Source organism: Pleurodeles waltl, chromosome 10 (assembly GCF_031143425.1).
Source record: "Pleurodeles waltl isolate 20211129_DDA chromosome 10, aPleWal1.hap1.20221129, whole genome shotgun sequence".
Classification (NCBI taxonomy): Eukaryota; Metazoa; Chordata; class Amphibia; order Caudata; family Salamandridae; genus Pleurodeles; species Pleurodeles waltl.
In genome coordinates, this window is record NC_090449.1 from 666,342,249 (window position 1) to 666,366,770 (window position 24,522).

The 24,522-nt window shown below is 46.3% G+C and overlaps 1 protein-coding gene across 2 annotated transcripts in view; it reads right to left on the reverse strand.

Moving 5' to 3' along the window:
* The window catches only part of NCAPG2 (non-SMC condensin II complex subunit G2), a 269,347-nt gene that overhangs the window by 122,156 nt on the left and 122,669 nt on the right, over window positions 1-24,522 (reverse strand). For both annotated transcript variants that reach the window (XM_069211162.1, XM_069211164.1), the window contains 2 exons: window positions 13,946-14,119; window positions 7,632-7,748 (listed from right to left, as the gene is read on the reverse strand). In XM_069211162.1, coding sequence (XP_069067263.1) covers window positions 7,632-7,748; window positions 13,946-14,119 — 291 coding nt within the window. The remainder of the gene's footprint in view (window positions 1-7,631; window positions 7,749-13,945; window positions 14,120-24,522) is intronic.

Here is a 24,522-nt window from a genome sequence, read left to right on the forward strand (position 1 = left end):
TTTGTGTTGATTGTTGCTCCTAAGTATTGTTGTATTTGACATGGTTGTAAGTGTGATTTTAGGTAGTTTATTGAGAACCCTAGTTTGTGAAGGGTTTCTATGACTTATTTTGTGTGTTCAAGACACTGTTGCTGAGTGCTGGTTTTTATTAACCAGTAGTCTAGATACGGAAATACGTGCATGTGCTGTCTTCTGATATGCGCGGCTACTACTGCAAGGCATTTTGTGAATACCCTTGGTGCTGTTGTTATCCCGAATGGTAACACTTTGAATTGGTAATGCACTCCTTGGATTACAAACCTTAAGTATTTCCTGTGAGAAGGATGTATGGGTATATGGAAGTAAGCATCCTTGAGGTCTAATGTTGACATGCAGTCTTGTTGTTTGAGCAAGGGGATCACATCTTGAAGTGTTACCATGTGAAAGTGATCTGATGTAAAGATTTAGTATTCTGAAATCTAAGATGGGTCTCAGAGTTTTGTCCTTTTTTGGTATTAGAAAATACAGGGAATAAACCCCTGTTCCTTTCTGATGGTTGGGTACCAGTTCTATTGCATCTTTCTGTAACAACGCTTGGACTTCTAGTTGTAATAGATCTAAGTGCTGTTTGGACATGTTGTGTGTTTTTGGAGGCACATTTGGTGGTAATTGTAGGAATTCTATGCAATAACCATGTTGGATAATGGCTAGGACCCACGAGTCTGTAGTTATTTCTTCCCAATGTTTGTAATAATCTGTGAGTCTCCCCCCCACTGATGTGTGTTGGGGATTTGTGACATTGAAGTCACTGTTTAGTTTGTGGGGTCTTTGTGCTTTGGAATTTCCCTCTGGTTTTAGGGAACTGTCCACCTCTATATTGTCCTCGAAACCCTCCTCTTTGGTACTGGCCCTGGTATGTGGGTCTGGCCTGTGAGGTTGAGGGTTCTGTGCTTTGGGCTCGAAACCCCCCTCTAAAGTGTGGTTTCCTAAATGTGCCTCTGCTCTGTGGGGAGTAGAGAGCGCCCATGGCTTTGGCCGTGTCAGTGTCTTTCTTTAGCTTCTCTATAGCTGTATCCACTTCCGGCCCAAACAACTGTTGACCATTAAATGGCAAAGCCTGCTGGATCTCTGGCTTAAATCCGGAGGTGCGTAGCCACGTGTGTCTCCGAATAGTGACCGCTGTGTTCACAGTTCTGGCGGCTGTGTCCGCTGCGTCCATAGCCGATCGTATCTGGTTGTTGGATACTTTGGCCTTCCTCTACCACTTGTTGCGCACGCTTTTGAAACCCATAGGGAAGATGTTCGATAAAATGCTGCATTTCATCCCAATGAGCCCTGTCATATCTTGCCAATAAAGCCTGTGAATTGGCAATACGCCATTGATTGGCTGCCTGTGCTGCAACTCTTTTCCCCGCTGCATCAAACTTTCGACTTTCTTTGTCAGTGGTGGTGCATCTCCAGAGGTCTGTGAGTTAGCCCGTTTGCGGGATGCGCCTACTACCACTGAGTCAGGTGTTAGTTGTTGCGTGATGTACACAGGGTCTGTTGGGGGAGGCTTGTACTTTTTTTCGACCCTAGGTGTAATGGCTCTGCATTTGACTGGGTCTTGAAACACTTGTTTTGCGTGTTTTAACATCCCTGGTAGCATCGGCAGACTCTGGTACTGGCTGTGTGTTGATGACAAAGTATTAAATAAAAAGTCATCCTCAACAGGTTCAGCATGCAGTGCTACATTGTGAAATGCAGCTGCTCTGGACACCACCTGCATGTAAGCAGTACTGTCTTCTGGTGGTGACGGTCTTGCCGGGTAGCAATCAGGACTATTGTCAGATACTGGTGCATCGTATAGATCCCATGCATCTGGGTCATCGTGTGAGTCGGAGATTACATCATTGGGGTGTTGCAATTGGTGACAGTTGTGGTGAGCGTTGTGGCGAGCGTTGTGGCGATGGTGGTGCCGAAAAATGTGGTGGAGTTTTTTCTTTGGCCACTTTTGCTTTTGGCTGTTTATCTGTTGCTTGGAAAGCAAGTTTCCTTTTCATTTTAATAGGGGGAAGAGTTCTTATTTTCCCTGTATCTTTTTGAATATGGAGCTTTCTTTGTGTATAGTCTGGCTCCCCGATCTCTAACTCTTGTCCAAATTTATGGCCTTGTAGTTGTGCTGAAAGGCCTTGTTCTTCGGAATAAGAGCTTGTTTTCGGCTCCGATGCTGGGTGTTTCGGCACCAAAACTTTTTCCGTAGTCTTTTTTGGCTCCTAAGCCACTTTTTTCTGTTTTTGGGTGCCGATCTCTAGGTGCAGACTTTGCTCGGAGCCGGTATCTCGATGTCGAGTTTGGTCGGAGCCAGTATCTCAGTGCTGGGTATACTCTGTGCCGGTATCTCGACCGGAGTTGGATGACTTCGACATGTGTGTGCCCTTTTTCGGTGCCGATGGTTGGTCACCGTGTTTACGGGTTAAGCCATGGCCTGCCGGCGGTGGCGTCCCCTGGGCCTTCATTATTTTGACGTGAGTTTTGGCCGGGGCAGTTTTACTCACGGTTTTCGCCGGCTGCTCACTTTTGCCTCGTCCGGGTCGGCAATGGAGAAAGTTTCCTCTTCCTCGACGTTGTGGTGTCCTGACGGCACCGATGCCATTTGAAGCCTTCGAGCTCACCGGTCCCGTAGCGTCTTCTTTGTCCGAAATGCCCAACAGGCCTCGCAAGTATCCTCTTTGTGTTCGGGGGACAAACACAAATTACAGACCAAATGCTGATCGTGGCATTAGGGGCAGAAGCGGAATGGGGTCCGTTTCATGAGCATTGAAGACGCACGCGGTCGGGCCGACCAGGCCCCGCCGGGGGATAGAAGCCCCGAAGGGCTGCCGGAGCTCTTCTTTTATTCGGTGTCGATCTGCTATAACTAACCCGATACCGAACACAAACAATACCGTCGAATTTTCCGAGATTTAACTAACTTTCCGAACCGAAACATGGAGCGAAGAGGAGCACGTCCGAACCCGATGGCGGAAAGAAAACAATCTAAGATGGAGTCGAAGCCCATGCGCAATGGAGCCGAAAGGGGAGGAGTCCCTCGATCTCATGACTCGAAAAGACTTCTTCGAAGAAAAAAAAACTTGTAACACTCCAAGTCCAACACTAGACGGCGGGATATGCACAGCATGTGTATCTGCAGCTACACATGCCATCGAACATATATATATATATATAAATCTACAATATGCTCAATTTGTGTTGAAACATTTTAAGAGTACACAGAAGATCAGAGTGTCTAGATGCAATATTGTATGGTCCTAGTATGCATTCTCAAAAAAGGATTTAAATGACTGGTTTAAAATTTAGTCAGAAAGTTTTTCTGATTCTCAGGTAAAGGAAAGTACTTAAATAAGAAAGTTTTAATTTAATCCATCTTGATTCCCTTACAGGTATCCGGCCATCTTGAAACTTAGTCATTTTAACCTTAATTCTTAGATTGTTCATGTTTTCAGAATGACTATGCTTAGAATCATAGTCTAGAATTGATTTCAGGAGATATAATTTTCATATTGTGTGTTCTAACCTTTTTCTTACTACAGGACTCCTTCCCAGCTGTTTCCCTTCCTAATCCCCTCTTCCCCTATTGAACTCTCTTAGCCTCTGTGATTTATCTATCAGAGTCTTGGAGCTGTTCAGTGGTTGACGTGTTGGGAACGTGCGCAGACCCCGAGGATCTGGTGACTCTGACAGGCTGTTGGTGAGTCTAGGGGGACAATAATATCATTTCTCACCTTCTCAAACTGAGTCACCACAACAGGTAGTGGTATCAGAGGAGCCTTTTGTTTCCCCCAGCCACGCCACTGCTTGGCAGGTTGAGTAGGAGTGACAAAACTTCTTAACGTTCTCAGACATCTGGCGAGTAAAATGAACAAACAAGCCTTTCCCAGGTTGTCGTCTGCCCTAGGTGTCTAGCTAAGGGGATATCAGGGGCCAGGTTAAGGAGGAACTCTCTGTACTGCTAAGGGACCACCAGTAATCCTGGATGCCCCTGGTTTGGAGTCCCTTGGGTCGCTGTACAGGAGCCCCTCCTCCCAGCGTACCACTAGTATCCCCTTGTACTTGCTCGACAGCTGTCACAAGTTGTCTAGGGTAGGACAGATCCTTTGCCCATTACTAAGGTCTTCCCTAGAGGGACCCCTCCTGCTCCATGGAGTTCTGTCATCTCTGGCATGTTTCCTGGTACAGTGTCCTCTGCAGGCACCAGGCCTTCCCTGACTGTAGGGCTACTTCTGTGCCTGTGGACTCTTGGAGGCTTGGCAGCGATCCAGCCTTCCTGCCCCTCCTCTTGGCTTTCGAGACCTGGTTCATAGTTTCAGGCTCCAAGCTCTCCTGACACTCAGACAGGGGCCTTCTGTGCTCTTGTAGTAACACACGCCCATTCAGCTGGACTCAGCAAGGCTACATGTGTGACACAGCTACTTTTTGGGCCAGTTACTTCTCCCCACTCAAAGTCAAACACAGACATACGGTGTGATATTGTCGGTTTTGACAATCTCCTGCACTTCCTCTGGTAGGATCCGGTCTGAGGAAATCAGCTTGGCCATGATCATGCTCACACTGGCACCTGTAGCCTTCACCTTGGCCACTGTTGGCACTTGGAGGCCCTTAAGCCAAAGGTTCAATATTCTCCCCACCCAGGGACATTAGGGTGGCCTCTATAATTTGAGTTATTTAGAGGCATTCTCTCAACCTATCCCTACACTCCCCAAACCCCTGGACTAGTCACCGGTAGATGCCATTTTGGCGCACACTGTATTTACACTTTGAACCCTGGCAAATTACAGACAAAAACACTATATGGGCCTCTTCCCATGCTTTGAGGGTCTTGATCAATTCATTCTTCCTTGCCTTAGCTCCAATGTTGGTCTTCCTGTCCTTATAGGAGGCTCTCAGCTCATCTATCTTGTATGAGGACAGATTGGCCATATCGAACTCCACGTCTCCTTGCTGGGAAATTGGCTTCTAAGCTTGTCAAAAATGTTTTGGAAACCTTTTTAAACTTTTCAACTTGTTAGTACATTTTATCACAGCTTCCCAAACGCTCCCCAAACGCTCCCCAACCCCTAAAAAAGTTTTTGAAATCTTTTGGAACAGTCCTTTTGGAGTTGACAACCACTCTACAACTGCTTTTTAGGCAACTTCTCTTTATGTGTCAGCTTCAGGCGGATTCTCAGTGTCTTAGTTTCAACAACTGTATGGTACTGCTAAACACAAGTTCTGGATCCCACTGCTAGGCACCAATGTCAGGAAATGGGGAGTATTACATGGTGTGGTTGTGTAATACACTTACCAACCCCTTAAGGACCACCAGGTTTTGGCAAACCTTTAGCTCAACCCTGGGTAGCTGTGGCTCTGAGCAGCAAAGCTTACATACAGAAACAAGTGTAAAGCATTTAACAGTACGAAAACAAATGAGGAAGAAATCGACAAGACACCAACGATTTCCAACACCAATTTATAAAAATAGACTATTTTTATGTATTTTTGGACACCATACCTAAAAAGATCTACCAGAGGGTACCGGAGACACAGGGGATAGTAATCAAGGCATCTTCATACAACCATGAACAAGACCGGAAAATTAATCTTATTTGACACTTACAAAAGATTTCTGCTAAATCTTTAGGCTAGCTGGTCACTTAGAGACACTTTAGGTGACAAACACCAATAGGGAACCAGTTGGACAAGGAGGGATACAGCAAGTTCCTCAGCAGGTGAAGAAGCCAGTGAGCAGTCTTCAGTCAATTCCAGGTTTTTTTTATCCTTTAAGAACTTTCCTATGGATATGGTCCTGATGCAAGGGAAGAAGATTGCTGAAGATGCTTAAAGAATGCAATGTGGTCAATAGAGGTCTTCTGGCCACAACTACTCAGTCAGCTAAGGAGTTGAGGGGGTGCTGGTCACAGGGTTGATGCCCCTTAAAGTACTCTCTGTGCTGAACTAACAGTCACCCAGTACTGCAGTAACATACCAATCCTTCCCGGGTTGATACTTCATCCTCTGGGGGTCCCAGCAACACTCTGATGACACTCCCGGGCTCAGTGAACCTGGGTGCAACTTTCTGTGTCGGACCCTGGTGCTGCACAGTGGTGGATGGCAGCGCGTTAAAGTTAAACTTTCTGGGCTACCATCTTCCCCAGCTGGATTCTCAGCTGTTGGGTCCCTGTGCTGTGAAAATAAGGCCAGCTGACTCACCAGCTCATTGACCCTTCAAGTACCTTTGCTTTCGCTGAGCTCAAGGGATGATTTCTCCCCAAGCATGACACATCAAGCACATTCCCTCTTCTTTGCTAGCCAGCAGGTGTAGTCCATATCGATGCAGCCACTCTTTGCTGGTTCCACAGTGCAGCAGGGCAATCCTCCTTTGGTCACTCTTCCAGTCCAGATCCGAGTTCGGGATGGCAGGAAAGCCCCACTTATACTCGGAAAATGCTCTCAGGTCACAATGCGGTTAATAGCCAATGGACTACTAGCTTCCCTCCCACCTGATGAATACTTCAGAATACTTACAACATAGCAAGAAACCGTTTCCAGAGTGTGGCGCTCCTTAGCCCAATCCAAAGGTGTGGCTACCAAGGGGGTATCTTATTAATTCTTCTAGCAATAAACTTGAACCGGTCCTTAAACCTTTAACCTAAACCTATCACTAAGCCTAACTTCAATAATGGCCTATACCTTGAGACTTACTTCAAACCTAATCTACTCTGTAAACCAGCCATACACTGAGACGTCTATCATAAGTCATATTTATGAGTTTCTCATATACAAATGCTTTCTGGCAGCAATATTTTTCATCTTTTCCATTGAGTTTCAATGTATTTCAAATTTGTTTCTTTTCTGTAATTCTGACTGTCATGCTCTCGATATCTACATGGGCATATCCATAACATCTAATCGGTGATGTAAATTCCTTTGTTGTGTTGCAGGTATAAGCCTCTAAAACTATTGAAAAACCTGATTTACTGAATATTTGTCTATGCATGTAGTAAGCAATTTTGTTTTGAAGCCACAGTCTCTCATCAGTAAGCTACAGTTCTCCTCTCGTCAGAACCAAGCTAGGATTGCTTTAGGGAAGTGGTTCTTAACCAGAGGTCAAGGGACCTGAGGGGTTCAAGAGGCCTTTTCAAAGGGACCGCAACACTTTTGCAAAATTAAATATTGCAATTAGTGCATTTAAATTAATAAAACGTATACAACTAAAAAAGTAAAATTGAAAATTTGAAAACTTTTCCAAATTGGATTGTGAATTAAGTTAAATATTCCAATATTTGGCCATTTGTTTGGGGTATACATGTTTTTGTATTTGTGTGTATTGTTTTGAAGTTGAAATCATAGAAATTACTTAGGCTGTGTGTCCACAGTTTCCAAAAATGACTCAGTGGGGGGTCCCTGGGTTCAAGAAATGATTCAGTAGGGGCCCAGAGCAGTCAAACGGTTAAGAACCACTACTCTAGGGGTTAAGTATCTACACTATGTGGGTTCTGGCCAAATGTTTTTTCCCAAAGCGTGTTGTTACTTCACTACACTTTAAAAACAGTTGCAATGATGTACGTTTAATGCAAAACTATGGTGTAAACAGTAAGGTTTATGATTGGCAAGACCTAAATTCAGTCGGTTACCTTATGTTGAAGATGAATGCTTAGTCTGCAGTAAAGGCTGAAACCTCTCAGAGCAGTTGCTTGATTGACATGATGCAATGCTGGGTCTGATGATCTCATGATTGCGCCCAACTCCTCCTGGAAAGGAACATGGTGCAGGAATGTTTAAGTCCAAATTTATTTCTTGTAATAGCAGTTCATTTACAATGACAGTATCACGCGATACTGCATTTTTAATACCACAAGCTATAAAAATGAATGGAGCAGATAAAAACAGTATCTCAGACGATAAATACACTGCCAAAAGTACTGAACGAAAAAGGTGCTGAGCTTCAGGATACTTATTAACACAGATACCTCCCCTTATGAGCACCTCCAGGTGATAGGCTGGACTCAAACTTTTGCAATAGCCCCTGCATGTCGACAGGCAGCACCCACAACCTCTATTGTGACTCCAAGCAGTCTCTGAACAAAGTGACAGAGTCAAACAAAGGCACTAACCATGCATGCAGACGTCAATTTAATAATTAGAACGTTCCACACCCAAGAATGAGGAGCTTATATAACAGTAGTGATCTTTCAATGCCAGTGAATGAAAGCCAACTTGGCATCTTATTAATAGCATAAAATCAACTCCACAGACTGGTGGACGAGGGAGGGGACGTGAGAAATCTGCATTTGTGTAAAGTAACTACCAGAGTGTTATTGAAGGTAAGTAGCAGATTCTCCTGATGATTACTTCTAACTGGAGACTCTTCACCTTTTCAGCCAGAACCAAAGCAATGTGTCCTCTAAGGAGGTGGGTCTTGGAGATTAAATCTAGATCTGGGAATGCTAGAGGACAGAGCGATTAAATTACCCTCTCTACAGGCTTTGGAATTTGTGTATTAGTGTCTGGTGATAACATGGGCAGATGCCCAAATAGCTGCCTGGCAAAAGTCATAAACAGGAACACTCAAGTTAAAGCAGAAATAGCAGCTTTTGCTCTGATGGAATGAACCCAAAAGCCATATGGAGGATTCTTTGGGACTAGGCCTTAACAGTTTAATGCAGAGGACAATGTACCAGGACAAGGTTCATTTCTGGAATGCTATTCCTTTCTTTGCACCAGTGAACCCAATAAACCAGTGATTATCTGCTCCATACTCCTTGGTCCTATCAAAACATAAGCAAAAGGCAAGCAGTTGGATCCAACCAGTGTGACATATCCTTCATTTTCATGGATGCGGAGGAGAAATTAACATAGGAAGCATGATTGGCTGCCCCATCTGAAAAGGTGACGCTACGTATCAACGAAAGGATGAAAGGTGTCTCATGTCCGTTAGGACAAACCGTATTCTTTGGAGAAAGAAAAGATGAAGGGGCTGACAAGTAACTCTCAACACTGCCCACCGTAAAGCTTTACTGGGCCAAAGATAACACAAAGGTACATCAGACAATCAATTCTGTACAAGATTAACCAGCTTTTCTTCACACCAGGCAACAAACTTTGACCAGTTGCATCAATAAATGGATTGGGTAGAGGAGCAGCAAGTAGCCAAAATGACATCAACCATCTCAGACAGTAGATCAAAGCCTCCTCAGTTGACTCCATTAAATCTCCCCAAATAAAGGTGTGGATTGTGGAGTATTAGCACCCTGCCTTGCTGCTTGGTCAGGGTCAGCAGACTGGAGTACCACACTCTAATGGCCCAATCCTAGGGCCACTAGAAACAGCTGCAGTCTTGTACCACTTGGACTCACAGGATCAGCGGTGGAGCCAGAAACACGTGCAGGAGGTTGGTATCCCAATAAAGGCGGGGCAAGCTTCCTATAGTCCCTCGAGGTAAAAACTCCAGAGAAAAAAGGCTAGATAATGAGTACTTTAAGATACAGCAAACCGGTCTACCGAATGTACGCCCCACTAGGCAAAGATACCAGTAGCCAACTCAGGGTGCAGACACCTTTCATGTTTGGCAAAATTACACCTGCTGAGTTTGTCTGATGTTAACGGATTCAAGAAACCTATTATATAACTGACGGGTCAAGGAAACGTCACAAAGTGCCTCCCATTGTCAAGGCCTAAGAGCATCCAGACATTAAGACCAAACTTTGTCGTATTTCCTGCAGAATCACATTGGCACCTGCAGTGACCTGCCCTTGGTAAAAGGCATAAGCAGGGGCAGTCAAAGTTCACAACTCCAGAAGATTTATACAGTGGTGCTTGAAGTCTAGAGACCTCTAGTCATCACCTCATCCAGATGACCTTTCAAATCCTGAAAATTACACATACGCAACTACTATACACTCTGGAACGGGAAAGGAAAACAGATTGTCACATGCCCAATTGGCGTCCATCATAACACACCAACAAGTCCTGAGCCAACTTGCAGATGTGGGTTCAGTCTATAAGGCAACACCAGTGCAGGGTACACTACAGCTGTAGATTCTTTTGAAAGTTTGCATATGGAAAGAACATGCCAGAGGCAGGACCAAGTTGCAGTGAACATAGCTATCTAACAGGAGCTATGGCAAGAGTTTCAAAATCAAGTCCGGCACCTAGAAAGATCCACAAGGTTAGAAATCTGCAGTTCAAACTATCCATCAAAAAAAGACTTTCAAACCAGTTCCAAAAATATTCATGAACAGAAGTTAGTCCCAAAAACATCTGCCCCCAAACAGTTGGCAAGTAATGATTTATTAAATTGATCTGAAATAATGTTTATGACAAATGGTACATTTTAAAGCATTTTTTTACCAGCACACAAGTCATCAAAAACTGAAGGACAGCTAATTACCTTCGGTAATGTCTTATCTGGTAGAAAGTTTACCTAGCTACAGAGTCCTTACCTTTGAATTCTCCCTTGGCGTTAGACTGGATTCGAAAGATATACCATTAGCAGTACCCCTGGAAGCAGTCAGGTGGTGTTGATTGGCTCCGCACCCATCTGCGTTATCCGCGCCAGATATGATTTTGCAGGTCCTAAACAGGTGCCACCCAGGCCTGTTGGTGTCAGTTTCTTTTCATGACTTTCCACGCCAGAATTGCAAAGCCATGAAGTACACTGACTACTGGTGCATACAAACTAAGGCCCTGAAAGTGGAGTCCCTGTCCCTGGAAATCCGTTTGCAGACAGGGGAGGATAGGTGGATCGGTAAGGAATCTGCAGCTTGATAGAGTCTCTACCAGATAAGGCATTACAGAAGGTAAGTAACTTGTTCATCTGATAGAGACTTCGAGTTGCAGATTCCTTACTTTACAATAGATACCCAAACAATACATCCCAGGATGTGGGTCTGTGCCAGATATGATGTTGTAGGTCCTTAACAGGCGCCACCCAGTCCCGCTGACGTCAGTTTCTTTTCACAACCTTCCACTGTAGGAAGTTGGCCAGGTGTGTGGTGGGCACCTAAGGTACTTACACCTTATACCAGGTCCAGGTACCCCCCTATTAATGTAGTGTAGGCAGTGTCTAGAAGCCAGGCTCTCCAGAGGTAGCTGTGGATGAGCAGCCAAAGCTTATCTAGGAGACTTGCAAAGTTCATGCAATACCACTGTAGTCACACAGCACTTATACACATAAAAGAATACACTGAGTGCAACAAAAATAAAAAGGTACTTTATTATGGTAACACAGCACCAAAAATACTATAGAGGCAATACTCCCTTAGGAGGTAAGTAATACACAAGATATATACACTAGTCAGAAATAGGAATAGTAAGAAAGTAGTGCAAACAGTGTAAAACCCAATAGAGAATAGTGACCCTAGCAAAAGCACAAACCATATACTAAAAAATGGAATGTGAGAGTTGGACCCTCACCTAGGTAAATAGAGTGTGTGGAGGGGAGCTTGGGATACCAGGAAAGCTCAAAGGTAAGTACCACAACACCTCCCAAAAACCAGGAAAGCAGGAGTAAATCACTAGAATTTCCCCAAAACACCCACTAAGAAGAAAAAAAGAGAATTGCAGAACACAGAGGTGAATACAAGAAACAAGAAACCAACGTTGGATTCCTAACAGGAAGAGCTGTGGAAAGAGTGGACCAAGTCCAGAAGATACAGAAGAGTCTAGTGGGGACCAAGCTGAAGATGCAGAAGTTGGTCGATGGTGAGGAAAGTCAGCACTGCAGCCCTGGAGTCGGAGTTGAGTTCCTGGAGGATGCAGGTGATGTCCCACGTCTGGAGGAAGACTGAAGTTGGGTTTGCGTGTCTGGATTTCACCAACAAGCTTTGGCACAGGCAAAACTTGCAGTTGGCAGAAAGTGGTGATGCCAGGGAAAAGCAAGGCACAGAGGACTCAACCCAGGAGGGGGAATCAGAGGGGGCCCTCAGCGTCACAGAGACCCCACAGAAGCACAGGTAGCGCGCTCACAGGAGTCCCACAGGACAGGGGCACAGAAGTTGCAAATGGAGCCCACGCAGCACTACGAAAAGGAGTCCCACGTCGCAGAAGAGCCAGTCAGGGAGCTGTGTGCCACAGGATGGAGTGCTGGAGGTTGGAGCTACAAGATATCTGAAGATCCCTTGGAAGAAGTGCCTACAAGCCTTGGCAGCTGCAAAAGACGCAGTTCACGAGGATGCTGTCCTGCGTGGGAAGGCAAGGGCTTATCTCCACCCAAGTTGGACAGCTGGAAGAGAGGACCGACAGGACCACTTCCGACCACCACCTGTGATGCACAATCCAGGCAGCTCTTCAGGAGAGGGGGATCCACGCAGCCAGTCGCCTTTGCTGTTGGTGCCCGCAGATGCAGGGGTGTGACTTCTTCACTCCAAGGGAGATTCCTTCTTCTTTCCTGTGCAGACTGAAGACGGGATGTCCTCAGAGGATGCACAACCAGGGAAATGTTGCAGAAGCTGGAAAGAGCTGTGGAAACAATGTTGCAGGTGAAGTCTTCATCTTTGTTGCAGATTGTCGGGTCCTGGAGTGTCCAGATGCAATTTATTTGGTCAGAAGTCAAACTGAAGGTTGCAGAGTAATCCTGCTGGAATCTTGCAAGCCAAATCTGAGGAACTACCCAAAGGAGAGACCCTAAATAGTACTGAAAGGGGGATTGGTCACCTAGCTGGGTGACCACATTTCAGGAGGCTGCTCTGACGTCACCTGCCTGATCTGGCCAATCAGATTCTCCCAGAGTTCACCACCAACCTTGGATTCAAGATGGCAAAACCCAGGAACCCTCTGGAGGAGCTACGAGCACCACCCCTGGGATGGTGATGGAGAGGGGAGTGGCCACTTACCTTTCTATTGTCCAGTTTTAAGCCAGAGCAGGGACTGGAGGTCCCTGAACTGGTGTGGACTGCTTTATGCATGGAGGGCACCAAATGTGCCCTTCAAAGCATACCAGTGGCTTGGGGAGGCTACCCCTCCCAAGCTATGTAACACCTATTTCCAAAGTTAGAGGGTGTAACACCCCTCTCCCAAAGGAAATCCTTTGTTCTGCCTTCCTGGGCTTGAGCTGCTCAAGCAACAGGAGGGCAGAAACCGGTCTGAGGAGGTAGCAGCTTGGGCTGCCTGGAAAACATCAGACGACTGCAGGAGCAATGTTGGGGGTCCTCTAAGAAGCCCCCAGAGTGCATGTAATCATACAACCAATACTTGCAAAAATATTGGGGTATGATTCCAACATGTTTGATACCAAACATGCCTAGGTTCGGAGTTACCATTACGTAGCTGGACATAGATAGTGACCTATGTCCAGCACATGCGTAAAATGGCATCCCCACACTCACAAAGTCCACGAAAATTGATCTGAAGTTTGTGAGGGAACCTCTGCTAGTGCAGGGGTGCCCTCACACACAGGTATCTGCACCCTGCCCTCTGGGCTGAGAGGGCCTACCATAGGGGTGACTTAGTGACCTGGTGCAGTGACCTGTAGTGAAAACGGGTGCATGCACCCAGTTCAAGCAGACTGCAATGGCAGGCCCGCAGAACCCTTTGCATGGGCTCGCTATGGTGAGAGAATAACTGCTGCGGCTCATAGGGATCCCCTAGAACCTCAATGCCCTGGGTACCATATACCAGGGGCTTACATGGGAGCACCAATATGCCAATTGCAGGAAGAAAAAGGTACAGTTAACAAGTTGGGAAAGAGCATAACCACTGGGGTCCTGGTTAGCAGGATCCCAATGGACACAGTCAAACACAATGACAATAGGCAGAAATGAGGGTAACCATGCCAAGAAAGAGGGCACTTTCCTACTCTAAGCATGCATATTTCTGGATTCCCCAAAGTCATCTAACGCTCACAATACCAAAAATAAATTTATAACATTGTAAGTGATAATTTTCACAACATAAAGACGCTTGATGAGGTCGCATTCAGTACAGTCATTCACACAATTGCCAGAATTACCTTCATTGAGCCAAGTGCCTTCAAAAGCTGGTTCAACTTCTTCTGTGAGCTAGACAACAGACACTCCCGGTTCATGGTGTTGGTTATCATGTATTCAATATAATCGAGAGCCAGTTCTGGCTTTGCCTCCTTTGTGTCCTCAATGCGAACACGCCGTATGGAATCTCTTTTATTCTGTCAACAAATAGGTAGTTCCAATTATAAAAGTGTCAAAACACATCAGTATCTTTGCATGATCAACCTATACACCGTTTTGTGATGACTGATGGTCGGATAGAACCACTCGTACTTTCCATCCTCAGCTGTAGAAAAAATGTATTTGGTCAAGTGAGGTGGTGCTGCAACCACCATCACCACACTGAACTGGGCTATGGAAAGCACATATTTTAAAGTGGAGGATGGGACAGAGACAAATACAGTACTTTAGGGATCCCACGTGTATCTCAACACTGTCACACAAACAAATATACTTGCTATGGGTCTATATGATTTCATACAAAAAAAATCATGGATTAGCATAACTGAGATACCATTTCATCTAAACTGTTTAATGGAAGTTTTTGGAACGAATGCCATTAACCTTTTTGTAAAAAGAAATATTCATAGCAAGTCTTTTTGGTTTAAAATTGTCTTTTAAACGCTTATTTTGTTTTATCGTAAATGCAATGGTTCCAAGGCTTACTTTCAGAAACAACTTTGTCAGGAATATTGATTTCAGTGCTTTACATCAGGGGACATTACTTAATATCTATATCTTTTATATTATCAAACAATGACTTTGGGTGCTTTTAATTCACTGACCCATCACCACCCATAAACACTATCAATCCCTGCCCCCTAAACTACTCACCACACCTAAACTACACTGATCTCTGAAGCCTAAAAGGCCTTTTCTACCCAAAAATCCTGTCTCCGAACTATAAAAAATCCATTCCTGTAACACAAAAAACGCTTTCTACATCTAAACCCCACTCATCCCATACCCCGTAAAACAAATCAGCACACCTAAAGTCCATGTATCCCTGAACCCTAAAAAACCCACACCGCCCTTAAACACCGGACATCCATGACCCATAAGAATCTCTCATCACCCCAAACTACTCATCCATGAATATGAAAAAAAACATTCTGCATCTAAAACAGTACCATCCCTAAATCCCTAAAATCACTCACCACCCTAAACTTCACCCCATCCTGAACACTCTTTACCTACCCAGTGCTACTCATAATTGCATCTTAAAACCCTCAACAGCCCTAAACTGCATCTATCCATGGACCCTAAAACCCCTCAACACCCTTACACTCCCAACATCCTTGAAACCTTAAAACACCTTACAACTGAAAAACAATAATCCACGAACCCTAAAAATTCCTCACCACCCCTAAACTCCACCCATCTCTGACCCCTAAAAACTCTTCGGCACCCTAAACACTGCTCATCCCAGAACTCAAAAACCCCACAGTATTTCTAAACTCCACCCAAGATTAAGGTAATTTTGGATTTTTTGTTAAAATTATCTTTCCTTTACAATGTATACTTTGATGTTTAATTTTTTCATATTTCCTTACAAATGTCTTCCCTTGAAATTGGCTTCCACCAATGTGGTTTCTCATTTTTTGTTTTCCATTAATTCACTCACATCAACTTGTTTCAGGGGCTTGACACCAAATGATCTTTCAACCTTTCTTTAGCCACTTCTCTGGAGTAATTTGAATGGTGAAAGAAATTTGGAGTGTTGGGTGCAGACTTCAAATGGTTAGGTTTTAACCTCATTCAAATGAAAAGCCCCCCTTTCGAGGCTAACCTACTAACTACACTTCCCGCTACAATTTCCAAACCAAAATTGGTGTTTGGGCAAGCATAAGCACAGTACATTAAGAAAACTTCCCTTTGCCATCACATCTGAAAGTCTAAAGGGAATTAAACTTGTAGTGCACAGTGAATTACATCTCATAAAACCCCTTATATAGCTACATGTCACAATTACCCCTAATGACAGTTATTTCAACAATGGTCATCACACACATTTTTCCATCACCTCCAACTGTCACTACTGAGGCTATGTGTGATAACTATTCTTGTTTCAGTCCTACTATTTCCAACACACCAGCTTTGTCTATGTCATTGTAAGTCCCACGGCGACCCTCATGGTGAGTGAAAATTATGGAAACTATAAGTATTGGTAGTCAAAGAAATGGTTGGCTAGTGTTTAAATAGCCAGTGTTCGGAGACTGTGGAACATAACCTTCAGTTATTATGATAAACATTTTTTATTGGTATTTATTTTATTTATGATGTGCAACAAACACCAGATCAAACCTAGCTCACAGACGTCTATAAATATAATTTAGTTACAGAAAATCACATCAGAGGAAAATAATTACATGATACAAATGGGATAATCAATAACACAATTAAATCCTACAGTTGAGTCCTGGGTATACCCAGTTCAGAAGTATTTCTTTAACTGCAAGCACTCAGGGCCGGCTTTAGAGGGGGTGCGACTTCCCTGGGCACTGACCTGGAAGGGGGCACTGTACTCAAAGGGGGTGGGGGGGCAAGTTACAGTCGGTAACAAATTATCTGGTAGAGACTTATTCTAGCTGTAGAATCCTTACCTTAGAATTTCCCCCCGGAGATTTTTCTTCGAGCAGTACTTTTGCACACCTTAGGTGGCGTTGGTTGACTTCGCGTCCGGTGGCATTGTGGTCGCTGGATATGACACTGCAGGTCGTATATAGGAGCCAGCCGGAGAGCGGACGTCAGTTTCTTTTCACAACTTTCAACGCAAGAAGCACAGAGCCATGAAGAACACCAACTCTGGTGTGCCAGAACTAGGGTCTTGAAAGGGAAGTCCCTAACCCTAGAAACCAGTTTGCAGAGCGGGGAGGATGGGTGGGTCGGTAAGGAATCTGCAACTAGAATAGATCTCTAGCAGATAATTTGTTACTGAAGGTAAGTAACTTGTACATCTGATAGAGACTTCTAGCTGCAGATTTCTTAACTTAGGATAGATACCCAAGCAATACCATCCCCGGAGGAGGGTCTGCAAACCAAGATCATACTAGGAAAGTCTGCTGGACCGAACAGCCAAAGTAGCCATCTCTTCGGGCCAGACTGTCCAGGCAGTAAGTTTAAACATGTGCAAGGAAACCCACGTTGCTGCCTGTCAGATGTCCAGAACAGGAACTCTGTGTTCTAAAGCAGTAGTTGCAGCTGTTGCTCTGGTTGAATGAGAATGTAAGCCCTCCGGCGGCTGATTCTTAGCCAATGCACAGTACATTTAAATGCAGAGAACCACCAATCTGGAGATGGTTCTCTTCTGCACTGCCCAACCTTCCTCCATACCCACATAGCACATAAAGAGTTGATTATACATCCGGGACTCTTTTGTACCATCAAGATAGAACACCAATGCTGTTTTTGGGTCCGGCCATGCGGGGGCATGTAAAAAGTAGGCAAGGTGACTGATTGGCCTACATGAAAAGGGTTGACCACTTTAGGCAGAAAAGATGCCCTTGTACAAAGTGATAACTACGAGAAAGACTGGTTTCAAAGTAAGTAGGCAAAGTGGACAGTTGTGAAGCGGCTCAAAAGGAGCACACATTAGGTAAGTAAGGAACAAGTTCAAATCCCATTGCGCCATTATGAACAGAGCAGGAGGAAAGGGATGGCTTAGAACATTAGGAAATCTTCAAACAATATGAGATTTAAATGAAGAGGGTTGATCAGTTAATCGGAGGAATGCCGAGATGGCAGACGAATAACCCTTGAGGGTACCCAGTGCAAAGCCCTGCTAGGCCAACGAAAGGACACACAAAAGAAGCTCAGAAAGAGGAGCTGCCAGGGGGTCAACAGACTTGTCTGTACACCATGCCACAAATTTGTGGCATCTACAGGCATATAACCTTTAATGGAGGGACGTCTGGCTGCCAAGATAACATGCCCAGTCCGAATCCACAAGAATGACTCGAATGGCTTTGCCTCTGAAGCAAGGGAGGTGTATATGAACCTTAGTACAGAGAAGAAACGTGTACTGAAAGTTGGAATTGATGGATTCTGGCGAAGCTGTGGTGGTTCCCATCAACAGTGGCATTGGATCTTAGACTTGAGGTGCACTGGCTGAGCTGCGTTTTGGGTCCAGTATTGGCTTGGCAGTGGGATTTTATATTAGAGTTGAGCTGCTGTAATGGAACTGTTCCTCGGTATAGGAAAGGAGGTGACCTTGCCAGGGTAGAGCTGAGGTGCACTGATGGAGCTGCACCCGAGGTCCCAGTACTGGTACAGAAGTATGTACTGACTATAAGAACTGAGGTGCTCTGGCAGACTGGGTGTGCGGGGTTCTGGCATGGGCATGACTGGGGGGCTTCAAGTGAGTGAACTGAGGTGCGATAATGGAGCTGCGCGGTGGTCCCACTACTGGAGCAGCAGGGTATACTAACTGCACAAATGAGGTGCTCTGGCAGACAGCGTGAGTGAGGTTCTGGCACAAGCATAGCTGAGGGCTTGGAGTGGGAACAGGGGTGCACCGATGGAGTTGCAAATGGTTTCCTAATATAGAGCAGAAGTGGGCACTGTATCTAAGGATTGCGGAGCCCTGGAAGCACTGGGTGCATAGGCTATAAGCAATTACAAGCAATCGCCTGCCCTGGGGACCAAAGGCAGGCACATTTGGTAATGAAAATCCAAGCCAAGGAAGGGCAGGAGCCAGGCAGCTGAGAGGGTGCAGAGAAACCACAAAGACCAGATGTGACCAAAATAGCCTGATTTATAGCCTTGTTTACAGCTAAACTCATAGCAAGAATGCTCTGCAAATGAAAAAGGAAGTTTCTCTGGACAGGAGCAGTAAAAAAGTAAAAAAGAAATCCCATACAGACCAGATAAACAGGACAAAGCGTAATTATACTGTAGTTGGTCCCTGCTCCCACACAGAAAAAGGAGGGACAAAGAAGCAAGACTGACCACTAGCAAACAAGGATTTTTAAATGACAGTGTAACTAACAAATGGAATAGCTGGAAGCCCACAGAAGAAGTATACTTACTCTTGACCTACAAAGTGTAATGTGAAAGGCAGCCCCCCACTTAAGGAAGTGGAATCAGTAGAGGGGGGGCTGGAGTTACTAAGAACCCTAAGAGGCAAGTACCAGGGTGCCCCCACTGACCAGAAGATAAGTGGTAAGTACCTGGTTTTCTCCAAAGCCAACAAGAGGACTTTAGAAGAGGACTGTGCAAGACCCAGACAAGACCGGAAGAAACCAAAGGTGGATTCTGACAGAAGAGGACTTGCAAAGGAAGGGGCCAAGTCCAGTTCGTGATGGAGTGTCAGGCTGTGGCAGGAGCCACTACCCACCCTCCTGTGGATGCAGTTCCAGGTCGACAGTGGATGAAGAAATTCAGCAGTCAGCACAGGAGCAGAAGAGGAGTTCCAGAAGTGATGCAAGTGATGTCCCACGTCAGCAGTCGGTCAATGGTGATGGAAAACCACCAACAAGCCTTGGCAAATGCAAGAGTCAGAGAAGAAGGCTTTGCAAGGCCGAAGAGGACCATCAAGGTCCGGGGACTCGACCCAAGGAGGGGAGTCCGGGGTGACCCTCAGCAGCTGGGAGAGTCACAAGAAGAGGAGACAGCCCTCACAGGCGACCCACAGGCAGCAGGCACATGAGTCGAAGTGAGGCCCACTCAGCACACCTGAAAAGGAGTCCCACATTGCTGGAGCAGCAGGCAGGAGATTGTGCTTTGCAAGGAGTGCTTGGCGTCGGGGCTACAGGGAGCCTGAAGATCCCTTGGAGGAGGAACAAACAAGCCTTGGTCGCTGTGCAAAGGGGTACTGTCCTGTGAGGACAGGCAAGGGGTTACAATTTCCCAAGTTGGAAAGCTGGTAGAGAGGACTAAGGGGGACCATGGGCATCAATCCAGACCACCACCTGTGATGCAGGATCCATGCAGTTCCAGAAGAGAGAGGATCCACACAGCTGGTTTTCGTTGCAGTTGGTGCCTGTGGATGCAGGAGAGTGACTCCTTCACTCCAAAGGATATTCCTTCTTACAATTATCGTGCAGGCTAAAGAGTCGTCACCCTCAGAGAATGCACAGAAAGGGAAATTTTGCAGTAGCTGGAAGGAGCCAGAGAAACAATGTTGCAAAGCACAGACGTCACTGGAGTTGCAGATTGTCAGGGACTGGAGGGTCGAGTCCCGGTGGCCATAAGGTGAAGTAAATGATGCAGAGAACTCTTGTTGGAATCTTCCACATCGAATCCGAGGACCCACCGAAGAGGGAGAACTTAAATAGCCCAGGAAGGAGGATTGGTCACCTAGCAGGGTGACCACCTATCAGGAGAGGGCTGTGACGTCACCTGCCTGACCTAGCCACTCAGATGCTCCCAGGGGCCTCTGCCCACCTTGGATTCAAGATGGCAGAATCACGTGCCCACCTGGAAGAGCTCTGGGCACCACCCCTGGGGTGGTGATGGACAGGGGAGTGGTCACTGGACTGGTGCAAACAGGTTTATGCAATGAGGGTACCAAATGTGCCCTTCAAAGCATACCGATGGCTTGGGGAGGCTATGCTTCCCAAGCCATGTAACACCGATTTCCAAGGGTGAGGGTGTTGCCTCCCTCTCCAAAAGGAAATCCTTTGTTCTGCCTTCGTCTGCCTGAGCTGGTCAAGCAGCAATAGGGCAGAGACCTGTCTGAGGGTGCCAGCAGCGCGGGCTGCCCAGAAAACTTCAGAACATTAGAAGGTGCAATGCTGGGGGTCCTCTAACGAGCCCCAGTTTAAATGGAACCATACAACCGATAATGGCAACAGTATTGGGGTATAATTCTGACATGTTCAATACCAAACATGCCCAGGTTCGGATTTACCATTATGTAGATGGACACAGGTAGTAATCAGTGTCCAGTACATGGGTTAAATGGCTTTCCAGCACTTATGAAGTCCAGTGAAATGGAGCCGGAGTTCATAGGCGCTCCTCTGCTCATACAGTTGTGCCCTCAGACACAGGTACCTGCACCCTGCCCTCTGGGCTAGGAGGACCTACCATAAGGGTGAGTTGATCTGTAGTGAAAGGGTGAATGCACCTTTTCACACAGGCTGCAGTGGCTGGCCCACAGACACATTTTGTATGTGTCCCTATGGGTGACAATACATGCTGCAGCCCATGGGGAACCCCTGGGTCCAAATGCACTAGGTACCTAAGACCCATAAACTAGGGACTTATATGGGACACCAGTGTGACAATTGTGGGATGTGCCAAGTCCTAAGCAACGACATTTAGAGGGAGAGAGCAGTCACAGGGGTCCTGGTTAGCAGGATCCCAGTAAACACAGTCAAAACACACTGACAGTAAGCAAAAAGTGGGGGTAACCATGCCGAAAAAGAGGGCACTGTACTACACTCTCTCTATGGCTCCCTTGGGCAAAAGAGCTGTAACCTCTGCACTGAGAAGTGCTAGGTGATCCTCCATCATCCGATCTTAGGATGGCGGCATGGCGGGAGGAGTAGTCTTGAAAATGAAGGAGTAGCCCGTTCTGACTACTTGCAAAACCCACGTGTCTGACGTGATGATGTTCCAGCAGGGGAGGTGATGGCCAATCCTGCCACCAACTGGTCCCTGGTGGGGAAATGCTAAATCGGGAAGGCTTGGAGGCTGCAGCAGAGGGAGGGGATGTGGATTTGCTAGACCGCTGGCTCCCAGAGACATGTGAACGCTGGATACCACGTCCTCGGGCACGAAGAGGCTGAGCAGCATGTGCAGCATGGTAACTGCCAGGGAATCGGCGTGATTGGGCACCCCTTCCGTAGCTACAAAAGAGGCGAAAAGCAGACTGAAGGGGTGAGTGGCAGCAGCAAGACCAAGGGACCAAGCTGTAGCCCGGGACTCCTTTAAGCGCTAAATCGCTGAGTCTGCTTTGTCCCCAAAGAGACGGGTGCCATCAAAGGGCATGCCCATCAGAGTAGATTGAATATCCCCTGAAAAGCCAGATATCCATAACTAGGCAAGGCCACCAAAGTAACTGATCTACCCAGAGAGACGGCCGTATCCCGCCCACATCTAAGAGTGAACTTGGCTGCATATCTCACATCAGCAACAGCTTGAGAGAGAATAGCCCAGGGCCTCCTCCGGGACCTGAGCAGCACTTGCGAGACCGCGTCCCATAAAGTATGAGTGTAACGGCCCAAAAGGCATCCAGTGTTCAAAGACTGCAATGCCAGGCTGGAGGAAGAGAACAAGTTCTTCCCAAGATGATCCAGCCTGTTTCATTCGCTATCTGGGGGAGCAGAAGGGAACGCGCCATGGGATGTTGAGGCTCGGGTAACCAAGCTCTCGGGGTGGGTTGTTGGGTCAGGAAAGCGAGGTCGTTAGGCGCAGGCCTGTGGCAGTGGACTATTGTCCTATTACCAGGAGCTCCTATGATGGGTTTGGACCAGGTCCCCAGCAGGACAACAGTGAGAGCTTTGTTGAGGGGCAAAAGGGGTTCTGATGTGGAACCCCCAGGCTGAAGCACCTCAGTCAGAAGGTTGGTCCTGACAGCCATCAAAGGCAGCTCAAGGCCCAAGACGCTAGGGGGATAAAGCATACCAGTGTCACGGGAGGTATCCAGACCACTGGCTTCGCCCAGTCCATCAATTCATCAAGCTGGAGTTCTAAAGGGTCCAGCAACCTATCCATACCCTCACCGAAGTCGTACCCATAGAAATAAGGGTCAACATCCCATCTGGGGACCAGAGACACCACCGAAGTCCGAATCGGCATCAGGTGACGTCGCTCGGGCTTTGTGTTAGAGTCAGTAATAAGTATGGAATCGACTATGTCCACGGGCCCAGGCGACGTCGGGAGCGTCGCCGCCTGAACCATTGCTGGGAACACTCACAAGAGTACGACTGACGCCGGTCCAGATCCAGAAGCAGATCCTTGAGTTCCCCTCGGAGCAGAGGCCGAAGCTGCCAGTGTAGAAACCAAAGAGGACCGTTCCGACCCTGTGGGCCTGAAAGCGTCCTGGCAGGCCAAACTGCCCAAAGATGAGGTGCATGGCCTCGTAATATTCTTGTAACTGGGCACGGGTGGCTCTGGCACCCAGAAACTCGGGGTGGCGTGGAGCCAACCCAGAAACAGCCTCTGAAAACAGAGGTTTAGAGCGAGGACACTCCTTCTCCAGCGTCATCCGACCGATGAGGTTGAAGTCGTAGAACGTGTGTGCTTCTTTGACTTCTTCTTGTGCATACCTGAGTGATCCGAAGATTTGGAGTGTGACCAGGAGCAGTGGTGATGGCTTCACGAACGTTCGAGACCTTCCTCTCGACCAAGAGCGCAATGCGGAGCCAGGCGCCGGGCCTAGAGCAGCTTTAGGGACCACTCCCTCAAAGCCTTTGGATTCACGGCCCAGCAGTCGGAGCACAACTTCAGGTCGTGCTCAGAGCACCAAAAACACACCAGGTGAAGATCTGTCACCAACATCATGCGGTGACAGGAGTTGCAGGGCTTAAAGCCGGCCTAACAGAAAGACGTCTTGACACATCAGAAGTCAAAAACTAAGACAAGCATTTGCATGGATCTGGGAGCCAAAGGCCAGTCAAAAAGGGACTGTAGGGTAGCTGTTTTCTGGATCTGCATGTAGGCTTATGCGGAAAGAAAAGAACTAATGTCAGCACGCCGTGGTGGTGCCTATATACAATCATGACATCAGGGGGTAAAAACAAAGTCATTTTTTCAAGCTCTATCCTCAAAGGGGTAGTGGTGATAATCACGCAAGCCTCCATCTGACTTCAATTGTATGATCCAGCGTCTATTGAGGAAGAGGAGTCAAATGTTGATTGCCCTGGAACCCGTTCAGCAGGTCCATAAAGTCTTTAGTGTTGCAAAAGGCTGAGTGAGGTGGTGGAGGAGCAGAGCAATACAGACAGCATTTTTCATTGTCATTTGGAACAGAGCAGCAGCATTAGGAAAGAAGGCTTCACTTCAAAAGACTATACAGTGACTGAGAGCTTTGCTGTAATAGTATTAACCCCGATTTATATTTTAGTCCAGTCAGGCATGACACCAGAAAGAGAAAACTACATTGGAACCACCAGACCTCTTCAAAGATCCACAAACAATATTTTTCCCCAATGGCAAGAATACTGAAGCACAGCTTTATTCCAACAACTGCAGCGAACAAACTATGATAGGGCTTTTTTAGTGCAGCAGCTGAACAGCTGGTTTCTTTTGACATTTAATGCTACCACCGCCCAAAAAAGTGCTAAAACAAATTCCTGCCTCTTGGGGATGCATAATTTTCCAATTAGTGAACATTAAGCATGAGTGCATTTAAGAATTGGAGTACTCCAAAGTAATCAACAGCTAACGCACTTATAATACATTTTGTGAATTTAAAAAAAAGTCTGAAATCTTATCCAAATCTTGGAATTACTGTGGAGGCAGATGTCAAAATTGTAATCTTGTCCTAGGGGAATCATGCCCCAAGCTCAAACACATTCAAGGCATATTTCTTATTGAAAATAACATTTCACACAAATTGGGAATCTGGGGTCAAATTTAAGTTACCACACAGCAAAAGAAGGTATATGTTAAAATA